At 44.7% G+C, this 13,380-nt stretch overlaps 2 protein-coding genes across 9 annotated transcripts in view; one reads left to right on the top strand and one right to left on the bottom strand.

Moving 5' to 3' along the window:
* Positions 1 to 13,380, bottom strand: part of LOC139381119 (dedicator of cytokinesis 1) — a 547,069-nt gene that overhangs the window by 315,953 nt on the left and 217,736 nt on the right. The window lies entirely within an intron of this gene.
* The window catches only part of LOC139381120 (inhibitory synaptic factor 2A), a 41,262-nt gene that overhangs the window by 16,583 nt on the left and 11,299 nt on the right, over positions 1 to 13,380 (top strand). Inside the window, exon 4 of the mRNA XM_071124417.1 lies at positions 3,983 to 4,054. Coding sequence (XP_070980518.1) covers positions 3,983 to 4,054 — 72 coding nt within the window. The remainder of the gene's footprint in view (positions 1 to 3,982; positions 4,055 to 13,380) is intronic.

The raw sequence follows: 13,380 nt of genomic DNA on the forward strand, positions 1-13,380 counted from the left end.
AGTCAGCTCCGTCAGGTCCAGTCAGCTCAGTCAGGTCCAGTCAGGTCAGTCAGCTCAGTCAGCTCCAGTCAGCTCCGTCAGGTCCAGTCAGCTCAGTCAGCTCAGTCAGCTCCAGTCAGGTCCAGTCAGCTCCGTCAGGTCCAGTCAGCTCAGTCAGGTCAGTCAGGTCAGTCAGCTCAGTCAGCTCAGTCAGGTCAGTCAGCTCAGTCAGGTCAGTCAGGTCCAGTCAGCTCAGTCAGGTCAGTCAGCTCAGTCAGCTCAGTCAGGTCAGTCAGGTCCAGTCAGGTCGAGTCAGGTCAGTCAGCTCAGTCAGCTCAGTCAGGTCCAGTCAGGTCAGTCAGCTCAGTCAGGTCAGTCAGGTCAGTCAGCTCAGTCAGCTCAGTCAGCTCAGTCAGGTCAGTCAGCTCAGTCAGGTCAGTCAGGTCAAGTCAGGTCCAGTCAGGTCCAGTCAGGTCCAGTCAGCTCAGTCAGGTCCAGTCAGGTCAAGTCAGGTCAGTCAGGTCCAGTCAGCTCCGTCAGGTCCAGTCAGGTCCAGTCAGGTCCAGTCAGGTCCAGTCAGCTCCGTCAGGTCCAGTCAGGTCCAGTAATAACATGTACAAGTATAAATTGAGTGTTACAGACGGGCTCAGTGTCGTCTCAAAAATACCGCAGCCTATTTTTTTGCGATTTGGATAGAGTGTGCATGTCCATATCGCAATTTAGATTAAAATGTAATTAATGGTGGAGCTCTACAACACCTCGTTAATTCTTACTGGTGCTCTGACAACGGTCTGCTCAGGAAGCATGACGCCGCAGCCTGGGAGAGAGAGAGAGTAACTAACAAGGCTCTGTGTGTGTGTGTGTGTGTGTGAGATCGAGATGGAGCGTATGCTTTCCACCAGTCCTCCCCCATAATGTCATCGTCGAAGTGAATTCGCCGACACCCACTACACGTACTGTCGTCATGGTAACGGACTATGCGTTGGAATTAAACATGTTTTTTAAAAACGTCAACATACAGAATCAACATCCGGAACCGATTAGCTTCAGATCGATACGTGTTTCACATAATAATACAGATATGACTTCATGGATCAATACAACTGATTACATGTGAGAGGAACTTACTGTCAATCAATATCCTGAACCAATCGAAAGAATATTACCACTAGACCATCCAATAGGAAGGAAGGAAGGAAGGAAGGAAGGCAGCCAGCCAGCCAGCCAGCCAGCCAGCCAGGCAGCCAGGCAGCCAGCCAGCCAGCCAGGCAGGCAGCCTCCCTGCCCTGCCCTGCCTGCCTGCCTGCCTGCCTGCCTGCCTGTCTGCCTGCCTGCCTGCCTGTCTGCCTGCCTGCCTGTCTGCCTGTGAGAAGCGTAAGAGTGGTATTGAAACACATTTCCATTATCTGAGTCCCCCCTGTGATTGTGTAGACTATATTACATGAATTTATTGTGAAGGTGTAGACTATATTACATGAATTTATTGTGGAGGTGTAGACTATAATACATGGATTTATTGTGATGGTGTAGGTAGACTATATTACATGGATTTATTGTGATGGTGTAGGTAGACTATATTACATGGATTTATTGTGATGGTGTAGACTATATTACATGGATTTATTGTGATGGTGTAGACTATATTACATGAATTTATTGTGATGGTGTAGGTAGACTATATTACATGGATTTATAGTGAAGGTGTAGGTAGACTATATTACATGGATTTATTGTGATGGTGTAGGTAGACTATAGTACATGGATTTATTGTGATGGTGTAGGTAGACTATATTACATGGATTTATTGTGATGGTGTAGGTAGACTATATTACATGAATTTATTGTGATGGTGTAGGTAGACTATATTACATGGATTTATTGTGATGGTGTAGGCTATATTACATGGATGTATTGTGATGGTGTAGACTATATTACATGGATTTATTGTGATGGTGTAGGTAGACTATATTACATGGATTTATTGTGATGGTGTAGGTAGACTATAGTACATGGATTTATTGTGATGGTGTAGACTATATTACATGGATTTATTGTGATGGTGTAGGTAGACTATATTACATGGATTTATTGTGATGGTGTAGGTAGACTATATTACATGGATTTATTGTGATGGTGTAGGCTATATTACATGGATGTATTGTGATGGTGTAGACTATATTACATGGATTTATTGTGAAGGTGTAGGTAGACTATATTACATGGATTTATTGTGATGGTGTAGACTATATTACATGGATTTATTGTGATGGTGTAGGTAGACTATATTACATGGATTTATTGTGATGGTGTAGACTATATTACATGGATTTATTGTGATGGTGTAGACTATATTACATGGATTTATTGTGATGGTGTAGGTAGACTATATTACATGGATTTATTGTGATGGTGTAGGTAGACTATATTACATGGATTTATTGTGATGGTGTAGGCTATATTACATGGATTTATTGTGATGGTGTAGGCTATATTACATGGATTTATTGTGATGGTGTAGGTAGACTATATTACATGGATTTATTGTGATGGTGTAGACTATATTACATGGATTTATTGTGATGGTGTAGACTATATTACATGGATTTATTGTGATGGTGTAGACTATATTACATGGATTTATTGTGATGGTGTAGGCTATATTACATGGATTTATTGTGATGGTGTAGTCATACTCGTCGCCAAACCCACTGGCTCCATGTCATCTACAAGACCCTGCTAGGTAAAGTCCCCCCTTATCTCAGCTCGCTGGTCACCATTGCATCTCCCACCTGTAGCACACGCTCCAGCAGGTATATCTCTCTAGTCACCCCCAAAACCAATTCTTTCTTTGGCCGCCTCTCCTTCCAGTTCTCTGCTGCCAATGACTGGAACGAACTACAAAAATCTCTGAAACTGGAAACACTTATCTCCCTCACTAGCTTTAAGCACCAACTGTCAGAGCAGCTCACAGATTACTGCACCTGTACATAGCCCACCTATAATTTAGCCCAAACAACTACCTCTTTCCCTACTGTATTTTATTTATTTATTTATTTGGCTCCGTTGCACCCCATTATTTTTATTTCTACTTTGCACATTCTTCCATTGCAAAACTACCATTCCAGTGTTTTATTGTATTTACTTTGCCACCAAGGCCTTTTTTGCCTTTACCTCCCTTCTCACCTCATTTGCTCACATCGTATATAGACTTGTTTATACTGTATTATTGACTGTATGTTTGTTTTACTCCATGTGTAACTCTGTGTCGTTGTATGTGTCGAACTGCTTTGCTTTATCTTGGCCAGGTTGCAGTTGTAAATGAGAACTTGTTCTCAACTGGCCTACCTGGTTAAATAAAGGGGAAATAAATAAATAAAAATAATATATTAGATGTATTTATTGTGAAGGTGTAGAATATATTTATTAGCCTGTTTCAACCCGGAGATGCTAAATCATCTTTGTGTTAATGAACAGTCAATTGTCCTGAGACCGACAGTAATTTGCATGACAATCATTGTCTGACAACATTTCAGACCTCCACAGCGTGGGCGTGCACACACACACACACACACACACACACCGAGCCATCACTTCAGCCCAGGATCAGACAAGGCCTCAGCTGAAGGGACAGAACCTCCGTCCATACAAAGGGCTTTATCAGGGATGGAACACACACCTCTGTCTATTCAGGTCCATGTTCACGTTCTGTTAATGAGGAAGAACAGATGAGACAGAGAGCAAACGAGGAGGGAACGGCTAACAAACCTGTGATTGTTCATTCACCTCCTCTCCTCCTCCTCTCTTCCTCCTCTCCTCCTCTCTCCCTCTCCCCCTCTCATCTCCTCTCCTCTCTCCCTCTCCTATCTTCTCCCTCTCTCCTCTCCTCCTCCCCTCTCTCCTGTTTTCCCCTTTCTCTCCTCTCCTTCTCTCCTCTCTTTCTCTCCCTCTCCTCTCCTCCCCTTTCTCTCCTATCCTCCCCCTCTCTCTCTCTCCCTCTCCTCAGCCTCTCCTATCGAACCGGACAGGACACGGCCAACTGTGACACGTGTCGGAACAGCGCATGCATAATTTACAGGTAAGTGGTGCTGCGTGTGTGTGTGTGTGTGTGTGTGTGTGTGTGTGTGTGTGTGTGTGTGTGTGTGTGTGTGTGTTAAAGGCCCAATGCAGACATAAACATGCTTGTTCTGTGTTTTATAGATATTTCAACACTTTGAGGTTGGAATAATCCTGTGAAAATGTGTAAATGATGATAACTTCCTCATACTGTAAAAGCTGTTTGAAAAGACCACCTGAAATGTCAGTCTGTTTTGGTGGGAAGGAGTTTTGGCATGCCTGGTGACATTAGTTAATAGACCAATCAGAAAGAGTTCCAAAACCTCTCTGCCAATAACAGCTAGTTTTGCGTTGTCTCCTCCCCACTCAGACCACACCCAGACAGTTCCAGCTAAATTCTTGCTTGAGAAATGTCTCTTTGCTAAGAAGCTATTTGTGTTTATTTTTGACCATTTTAATGGAAAACAATCCCAATACTTCATTGTTGCCCAGAAATGATTTGATAAAGAGATAAAACCAGCTGGACCTTTAAAGATCACTGGCAAGTATGTTCGTAGTCTGTTATGTACCCAGCATCCCCGGGGGTCTACAGGTCTGTTGGTAGTCTGTTGTTTACCCAGCATCCCTGGGGGTCTACAGGTCTGTTGGTAGTCTGTTGTTTACCCAGCATCCCCAGGGGTCTACAGGACAGGCACTGAACGACTCATGAGGAGACAGGGAAGGGTGACTGTCCCAACACAGACTTGGTGACTGTCCCCACACAGACTTGGTGACTGTCCCCACACAGACTTGGTGACTGTCCCCACACAGACTTGGTGACTGTCCCCACACAGACTTGGTGACTGTCCCCACACAGACCGGTGACTGTCCCCACACAGACCGGTGACTGTCCCCACACAGACCGGTGACTGTCCCCACACAGACCGGTGACTGTCCCCTTTAAATCAGACTACACCGTCTCAAGTAGGCTTTAAATCAGACTACACCGTCTCAAGTATGCGTTAAATCAGACTACACCGTCTCAAGTAGACTTTAAATCAGACTACACCATCTCAAGTAGGCTTTAAATCAGACTACACCATTTGAAGTAGGCTTTAAAATCAGACTACACCATCTGAAGTATCCTTAAATCAGACTACACTGTCTGAAGTAGCCTACACGTCTCCATCTAGTGGATCAGACTCTGGTCAGATATAAAGAGGTCTTTACAGGAAGGACTACATTCTATTCACTTTGATGTGTGGCTGAGAAAGGTATTGTAGTCAACTGTAATGTGAACTGTTTAACAGTAAGACCAGACTAAATGACAGGACTGGAGGGTGACATCAGCGGTTAAACAGAGACTCTGCATCCTGATTATAACGTGATAGGAGAACAGAGGAAACTGCCCAGTCATGGTTTTATTAAGAGAGGGCTAAATGACAGGACTGGAGGGTGACATCAGCGGTTAAACAGAGACTCTACATCCTGATTATAACCTGATAGAAGAGCAGAGGAAACTTCCCAGTCATGGTTTTATTAAGAGAGGGCTAAATCACAGGACTGGATGATGACATAAGGGGTTAAACAGAGACTCTACATCCTGATTATAACGTGATAGGAGAACAGAGGAAACTGCCCAGTCATGGTTTTATCAAGAGGGGGGGGGGGGGGGGGCAGCAGTGAGGACAGTCCTTTATATAGCTTGGGGACAATACAGAGAGGAGAGTAGAGCAGAGGGTTGGGTCAAGGAGAGAGCAAGGACAAGGGCTGGGGTGAGAGGAGAAGCCTGGGGACAGGGCTGTGATTTAGGCACGAGATTAGTCATAAATTAGTCGGCCCCTTCTGCTGAAGCCATGTGACCTCCTGCCAGCCCCTGGGAGAGAGAGACTTGGTAGGTTAGCTAGGCTGAATCTAGGTTAGCTAGCCTAGTGTCTACTGTAGAGACGACAACACACAGTATAGTATCATACTAGCTCCTCTAGCCTAGTGTCTACTGTAGAGACCCCAACACACAGTATAGTGTCATACCAGCTCCTCTAGCCTAGTGTCTACTGTAGAGACCCCAACACACAGAATAGTATCATACCAGCTCCTCTAGTCTAGTGTCTACTGTAGAGACCACAACACACAGTATAGTGTCATACCAGCTCCTCTAGTCTAGTGTCTACTGTAGAGACCACAACACACAGTATAGTATCATACCAGCTCTAGTCTAGTCTAGTGTAGAGACCACAACACACAGAATAGTATCATACCAGCTCCTCTAGTCTAGTGTCTACTGTAGAGACCACAACACACAGTATAGTGTCATACCAGCTCCTCTAGCCTAGTGTCTACTGTAGAGACCCCAACACACAGAATAGTATCATACCAGCTCCTCTAGTCTAGTGTCTACTGTAGAGACCACAACACACAGTATAGTATCATACCAGCTCCTCTAGTCTAGTGTCTACTGTAGAGACGACAACACACAGTATAGTATCATACCAGCTCCTCTAGTCTAGTGTCTACTGTAGAGACACAGGGCTCATCTGGAAAAGAGAAGGCATTGACCCCACTACACAGGGCTCATCTGGAAGAGAGAAAGCATTGACCCCACTACACAGGGCTCATCTGGAAGAGAGAAAGCATTGACCCCACTACACAGGGCTCAACTGGAAGAGAGAAAGCATTGACCCCACTACACAGGGCTCATCTGGAAGAGAGAAAGCATTGACCCCACTACACAGGGCTCAACTGGAAGAGAGAAAGCATTGACCCCACTACACAGGGCTCATCTGGAAGAGAGAAAGCATTGACCCCACTACACAGGGCTCAACTGGAAGAGAGAAAGCATTGACCCCACAACACAGGGCTCATCTGGAAGAGAGAAAGCATTGACCCCACTACACAGGGCTCATCTGGAAGAGAGAAAGCATTGACCCCACTACACAGGGCTCATCTGGAAGAGAGAAAGCATTGACCCCACTACACAGGGCTCATCTGGAAGAGAGAAAGCATTAACCCCACTACACAGGGCTCATCTGGAAGAGAGAAGGCATTGACCCCACTACACAGGGCTCATCTGGAAGAGAGAAAGCATTGACCCCACTACACAGGGCTCATCTGGAAGAGAGAAAGCATTGACCCCACTACACAGGGCTAATCTGGAAGAGAGAAAGCATTGACCCCACTACACAGGGCTCATCTGGAAGAGAGAAAGCATTGACCCCACTACACAGGGCTCATCTGGAAGAGAGAAAGCATTGACCCCACTACACAGGGCTAATCTGGAAGAGAGAAAGCATTGACCCCACTACACAGGGCTCATCTGGAAGAGAGAAAGCATTGACCCCACTACACAGGGCTAATCTGGAAGAGAGAAAGCATTGACCCCACTACACAGGGCTCATCTGGAAGAGAGAAAGCATTGACCCCACTACACAGGGCTCATCTGGAAGAGAGAAAGCATTGACCCCACTACACAGGGCTCATCTGGAAGAGAGAAAGCATTGACCCCCTGTCAAAATAAAGGTTACAAAATGAATCCCGATATAACGCACCAGTTTAGACTAGAACCATATTGGGTCCCATTTGGACCAGTCATGGTACACTACTTTAGACCAGAACCATATCGGACCCATTTGGGCCAGTCAGGGTACACTACTTTAGACCAGAACCATATAGGACCCATTTGGGCCAGTCAGGGTTCACTACTTTAGACCAGAACCATATCGGACCCATTTGGGCCAGTCAGGGTACACTACTTTAGACCAGAACCATATAGGACCCATTTGGGCCAGTCAGGGTTCACTACTTTAGACCAGAACCATATCGGTCCCATATGGACCAGTCAGGGTTCACTACTTTAGACCAGAACCATATCGAACCAGTTTGGGCCAGTCAGGTTTCACTACTTTAGACCAGAACCATATCGGTCCCATTTGGGCCAGTCAGGGTTCACTACTTTAGACCAGAACCATATCGGTCCCATTTGGACCAGTCATGGTTCACTACTTTAGACCAGAACCATATAGAACCAGTTTGGGCCACTACTTTAGACCAGAACCATATCGGACCCATTTGGGCCAGTCAGGGTTCACTACTTTAGACCAGAACCATATAGAACCGATTTGGGCCAGTCAGGGTTCACTACTTTAGACCAGAACCATATAGGACCCATTTGGGCCAGTCAGGGTTCACTACTTTAGACCAGAACCATATAGAACCAGTTTGGGCCAGTCATGGTTCACTACTTTAGACCAGAACCATATCGGTCCCATTTGGGCCAGTCAGGGTTCACTACTTTAGACCAGAACCATATCGGTCCCATTTGGACCAGTCATGGTTCACTACTTTAGACGAGAACCATATAGGACCCATTTGGGCCAGTCAGGGTTCACTACTTTAGACCAGAACCATATAGGACCCATTCTGGCCAGTCAGGGTTCACTACTTTGGACCAGAACCATATCGGTCCCATTCTGGCCAGTCAGGGTTCACTACTTTAGACCAGAACCATATCGGTCCCATTCTGGCCAGTCAGGGTTCACTACTTTAGACCATAACCATATCGGTCCCATTTGGGCCAGTCAGGGTTCACTACTTTAGACCAGAACCATATAGGACCCATTTGGGCCAGTCAGGGTTCACTACTTTAGACCAGAACCATATAGAACCAGTTTGGGCCAGTTCACAACTTTAGACCAGAACCATATAGAACCAGTTTGGGCCAGTCATGGTTCACTACTTTAGACCAGAACCATATTGGGTCCCATTTGGACCAGTCATGGTGCATTCAGAGGATGGGAACATTGACAATGAAACCTAGCAGTCCCCATTGACATGGATAAGGGATTAAAACACAATCTAATTAAAATAGATCTCCATGAAAACCATCTCCCTGGGATATACAGGAGCTGTGCTTTGGATGAGATGGAACAAACAGTACATCATGAAATATCAATATCCTTCCACCATCTGTCTGGGTAATGTGAGTGTTTCTGTATGTCTGGGTAACGCCCACACCTCATCATAGTCACATTAGAATCGAATAGCCCCCGCGATATGCAACTTTTCAGGGAAGTCAGGAACCAATATACACAGTCAGTTAGGAAAGCTAAGGCTAGCTTTTTCAAACAGAAATTTGCATCCTGTAGCACTAACTGCTAAATGTTTTGGGACACTGTAAAGTCCATGGAGAATAAGAGCACCTCCTCCCAGCTGCCCACTGCTCTGAGGCTAGGAAACATTGTCACCACTGATAAATCTACGATAATCGATCATTTCAATAAGCATTTTTCTACAGCTGGCCATGCTTTCCACCTGGCTAACTCAACCCCGGCCAACAGCTATGCACCCCCTGCAGCAACTTGCCCAAGCCTCCATCATTTCTCCTTCACCCAAATCCAGACAGCTGATGTTCTGAAAAAGCTGCAAAATCCTGACCCCTACAAATCAGCCGGGCTAGACAATCTGGACCCTCTCTTTCTAAAATGATCCGCAAAAATGGTTGCAACCACTATTACTAGCCTGTTCAACCTCTCTTTCGTATCGTCTGAGATCCCCAAAGATTGGAAAGCTGCCGCGGTCATCCCCCTCTTCAAAGGGCGTGACACTCTAGACCCAAACTGTTATAAACCTATATCCATCCTACCCTGCCTTTCTAAAATCTTTGAAAGCCAAGTTAAGCAGATAACCAACTATTTTGAATCCTACCGTACCTTCTCCGCTATTTATCTGGTTTCAGAGCTGGTCACGGGTGCACCTCAGCCACACTCAAGGTCCTAAACGATATCATAACCGCCATCGATAAGAGACAATACTGTGCAGCCGTATTCATCGACCTGGCCAAAGCTTTCGACTGTCAATCACCATATTCTTAAATCGGCAGACTCAACAGCCTTGGTTTCACTAATGACTGCCTCGCCTGGTTCACCAACTACTTCTCTGATAGAGTTCAGTGTGTCAAATCGGAGGGCCTGTTGTCCGGACCTCTGGCAGTCTCTATGGGGGTGCCACAGGGTTCAATTCTCGGGCCGACTCTTTTCTCTGTATATATCAATGATGTCACTCTTGCTGCTGGTGATTCTCTGATCCACCTCTACGCAGACGACACCATTCTGTATACTTCTGGCCCTTCTTTGGACACTGTGTTAACTAACCTCCAGACGAGCTTCAATGCCATACAACGCTCCTTCCATGGCCTTGAACTGCTTTTAAATGCAAGTAAAACTAAATGCATGCTCTTCAACCGATCGCTGCCTGCACCCACCCGCCCGTCCAGCATCACCACTCTGGACGGTTCTGACTTAGAATACGTGGACAACTACAAATACCTAGGTGTCTGGTTAGACTGTAAACTCTCCTTTCAGACTCACATCAAACATCTCCAATCCAAATAAAATCTCGAATTGGCTTCCTATTTCACAACAAAGCCTCCTTCACTCATGCTGCCAAACGTACCCTCATAAAACTGACTATCCTACCGATCCTCGACTTCGGTGATGTCATCTATAAAATAGCCTCCAACACTCTACTCAGCAAATTGGATGCAGTCTATCACAGTGCCATCTGTTTGCAAAGTCCCATATACTACCCACTACTGCAACCTGTACGCTCTCGTCGGCTGGTCCTCGCTTCATACTCGTCGCCAAACCCACTGGCTACAGGTTATCTACAAGTCTATGCTAGGTAAAGCCCCACCTTATCTCAGCTCACTGGTCACCATAGCAACACCCACCCGTAGCACGCACTCCAGCAGGTATATTTCACTGGTCATCCCCAAAGCCAACTCCCCATTTAGCCGCCTTTCCTTCCAGTTCTCTGCTGCCAATGACAGAACGAATTGCAAAAAATCACTGAAGCTGGAGACTTTTCTCCCCCTCTAACTTTAAGTAGCTTACCGATCACTGTACCTGTACCCAGCCTATCTGTAAATAGCTCCCCCAGCTACCTCATCCCCATATTATTACTTACCCTCTTGCTCTTTTGCACACCCAGTATCTCTACTTGCACATCATCATCTGCACACTCCAGTGTTAATGCTAAAATGTAATTATTTCACCTCTATGGCCTATGTATTGCCTACCTCCCTACTCTTCTACATTTGCACACACTGTATATAGATTTTTCGATTATTTTATTGACTGTACGTTTGTGTAACTCCGTGTTGTTGTTTGTGTCGCGTTGCTTTATTTTGGCCAGGTCGCAGTTGTAAATGAGAACTTGTTCTCAGCTGGCCTACCTGGTTATATAAAGGTTAAATAACAAAATATAAAATAAAAAACAGAGATACATCGTGTAGTCACAGAATGAGGAAGTTAAGGAGTAGATACATACTGTAGTCACAAACAGAATCAGGAAGGAGTAGATACATACTGTAGTCACAGACAGAATCAGGAAGTTAAGGAGGAGATACATACTGTAGTCACAGACAGAATGAGGAAGTTAAGGAGCAGACACATACTGTAGTCACAGACAGAATGAGGAAGTTAAGGAGCAGACACATACTGTAGTCACAGACAGAATCAGGAAGGAGTAGATACATACTGTAGTCACAGACAGAATCAGGAAGGAGTAGATACATACTGTAGTCACAGACAGAATCAGGAAGTTAAGGAGTAGATACATACTGTAGTCACAGACAGAATCAGGAAGTTAAGGAGTAGATACATACTGTAGTCACAGACAGAATGAGGAAGTTAAGGAGGAGATACATACTGTAGTCACAGACAGAATGAGGAAGTTAAGGAGCAGATACATACTGTAGTCACAGACAGAATGAGGAAGTTAAGGAGCAGACACATACTGTAGTCACAGACAGAATCAGGAAGAAGTAGATACATACTGTAGTCACAGACAGAATCAGGAAGTTAAGGAGGAGATACATACTGTAGTCACAGACAGAATGAGGAAGTTAAGGAGCAGACACATACTGTAGTCACAGACAGAATGAGGAAGTTAAGGAGCAGACACATACTGTAGTCACAGACAGAATCAGGAAGGAGTAGATACATACTGTAGTCACAGACAGAATCAGGAAGGAGTAGATACATACTGTAGTCACAGACAGAATCAGGAAGTTAAGGAGTAGATACATACTGTAGTCACAGACAGAATGAGGAAGTTAAGGAGTAGATACATACTGTAGTCACAGACAGAATGAGGAAGTTAAGGAGGAGATACATACTGTAGTCACAGACAGAATGAGGAAGTTAAGGAGCAGATACATACTGTAGTCACAGACAGAATGAGGAAGTTAAGGAGCAGACACATACTGTAGTCACAGACAGAATCAGGAAGAAGTAGATACATACTGTAGTCACAGACAGAATCAGGAAGTTAAGGAGTAGATACATACTGTAGTCACAGACAGAATGAGGAAGTTAAGGAGCAGACACATACTGTAGTCACAGACAGAATCAGGAAGAAGTAGATACATACTGTAGTCACAGACAGAATCAGGAAGTTAAGGAGGAGATACATACTGCAGTCACAGACAGAATGAGGAAGTTAAGGAGCAGACACATACTGTAGTCACAGACAGAATCAGGAAGTTAAGGAGTAGATACATACTGAAGTCACAGACAGAATGAGGAAGGAGCAGATACATACTGTAGTCACAGACAGAATCAGGAAGTTAAGGAGCAGATACATACTGTAGTCACAGACAGAATGAGGAAGTAAAGGAGTAGATACATACTGTAGTCACAGACAGAATGAGGAAGTTAAGGAGCAGACACATACTGTAGTCACAGACATAATCAGGAAGAAGTAGATACATACTGTAGTCACAGACAGAATCAGGAAGTTAAGGAGTAGATACATACTGTAGTCACAGACAGAATGAGGAAGTTAAGGAGTAGATACATACTGTAGTCACAGACAGAATGAGGAAGTTAAGGAGCAGATACATACTGTAGTCACAGACAGAATGAGGAAGTTAAGGAGCAGACACATACTGTAGTCACAGACAGAATGAGGAAGTTAAGGAGTAGATACATACTGTAGTCACAGACAGAATGAGGAAGTTAAGGAGGAGATACATACTGTAGTCACAGACAGAATGAGGAAGTTAAGGAGCAGACACATACTGTAGTCACAGACAGAATCAGGAAGTTAAGGAGCAGATACATACTGTAGTCACAGACATAATCAGGAAGGAGTAGATACATACTGTAGTCACAGACAGAATCAGGAAGTAAAGGAGCAGATACATACTGTAGTCACAGACAGAATCAGGAAGTTAAGGAGTAGGTACTTACTGTAGTCACAGACAGAATCAGGAAGTTAAGGAGCAGATACAGTATTCATGTGTGTGTGAGTGCATGTTGTTTTTTTTATATGATTGTCTATGCAAATTACTGTGTGCATATGTGAGTGTAT

Source organism: Oncorhynchus clarkii, chromosome 23, assembly GCF_045791955.1.
Source record: "Oncorhynchus clarkii lewisi isolate Uvic-CL-2024 chromosome 23, UVic_Ocla_1.0, whole genome shotgun sequence".
NCBI classification, from domain to species: domain Eukaryota; kingdom Metazoa; phylum Chordata; class Actinopteri; order Salmoniformes; family Salmonidae; genus Oncorhynchus; species Oncorhynchus clarkii.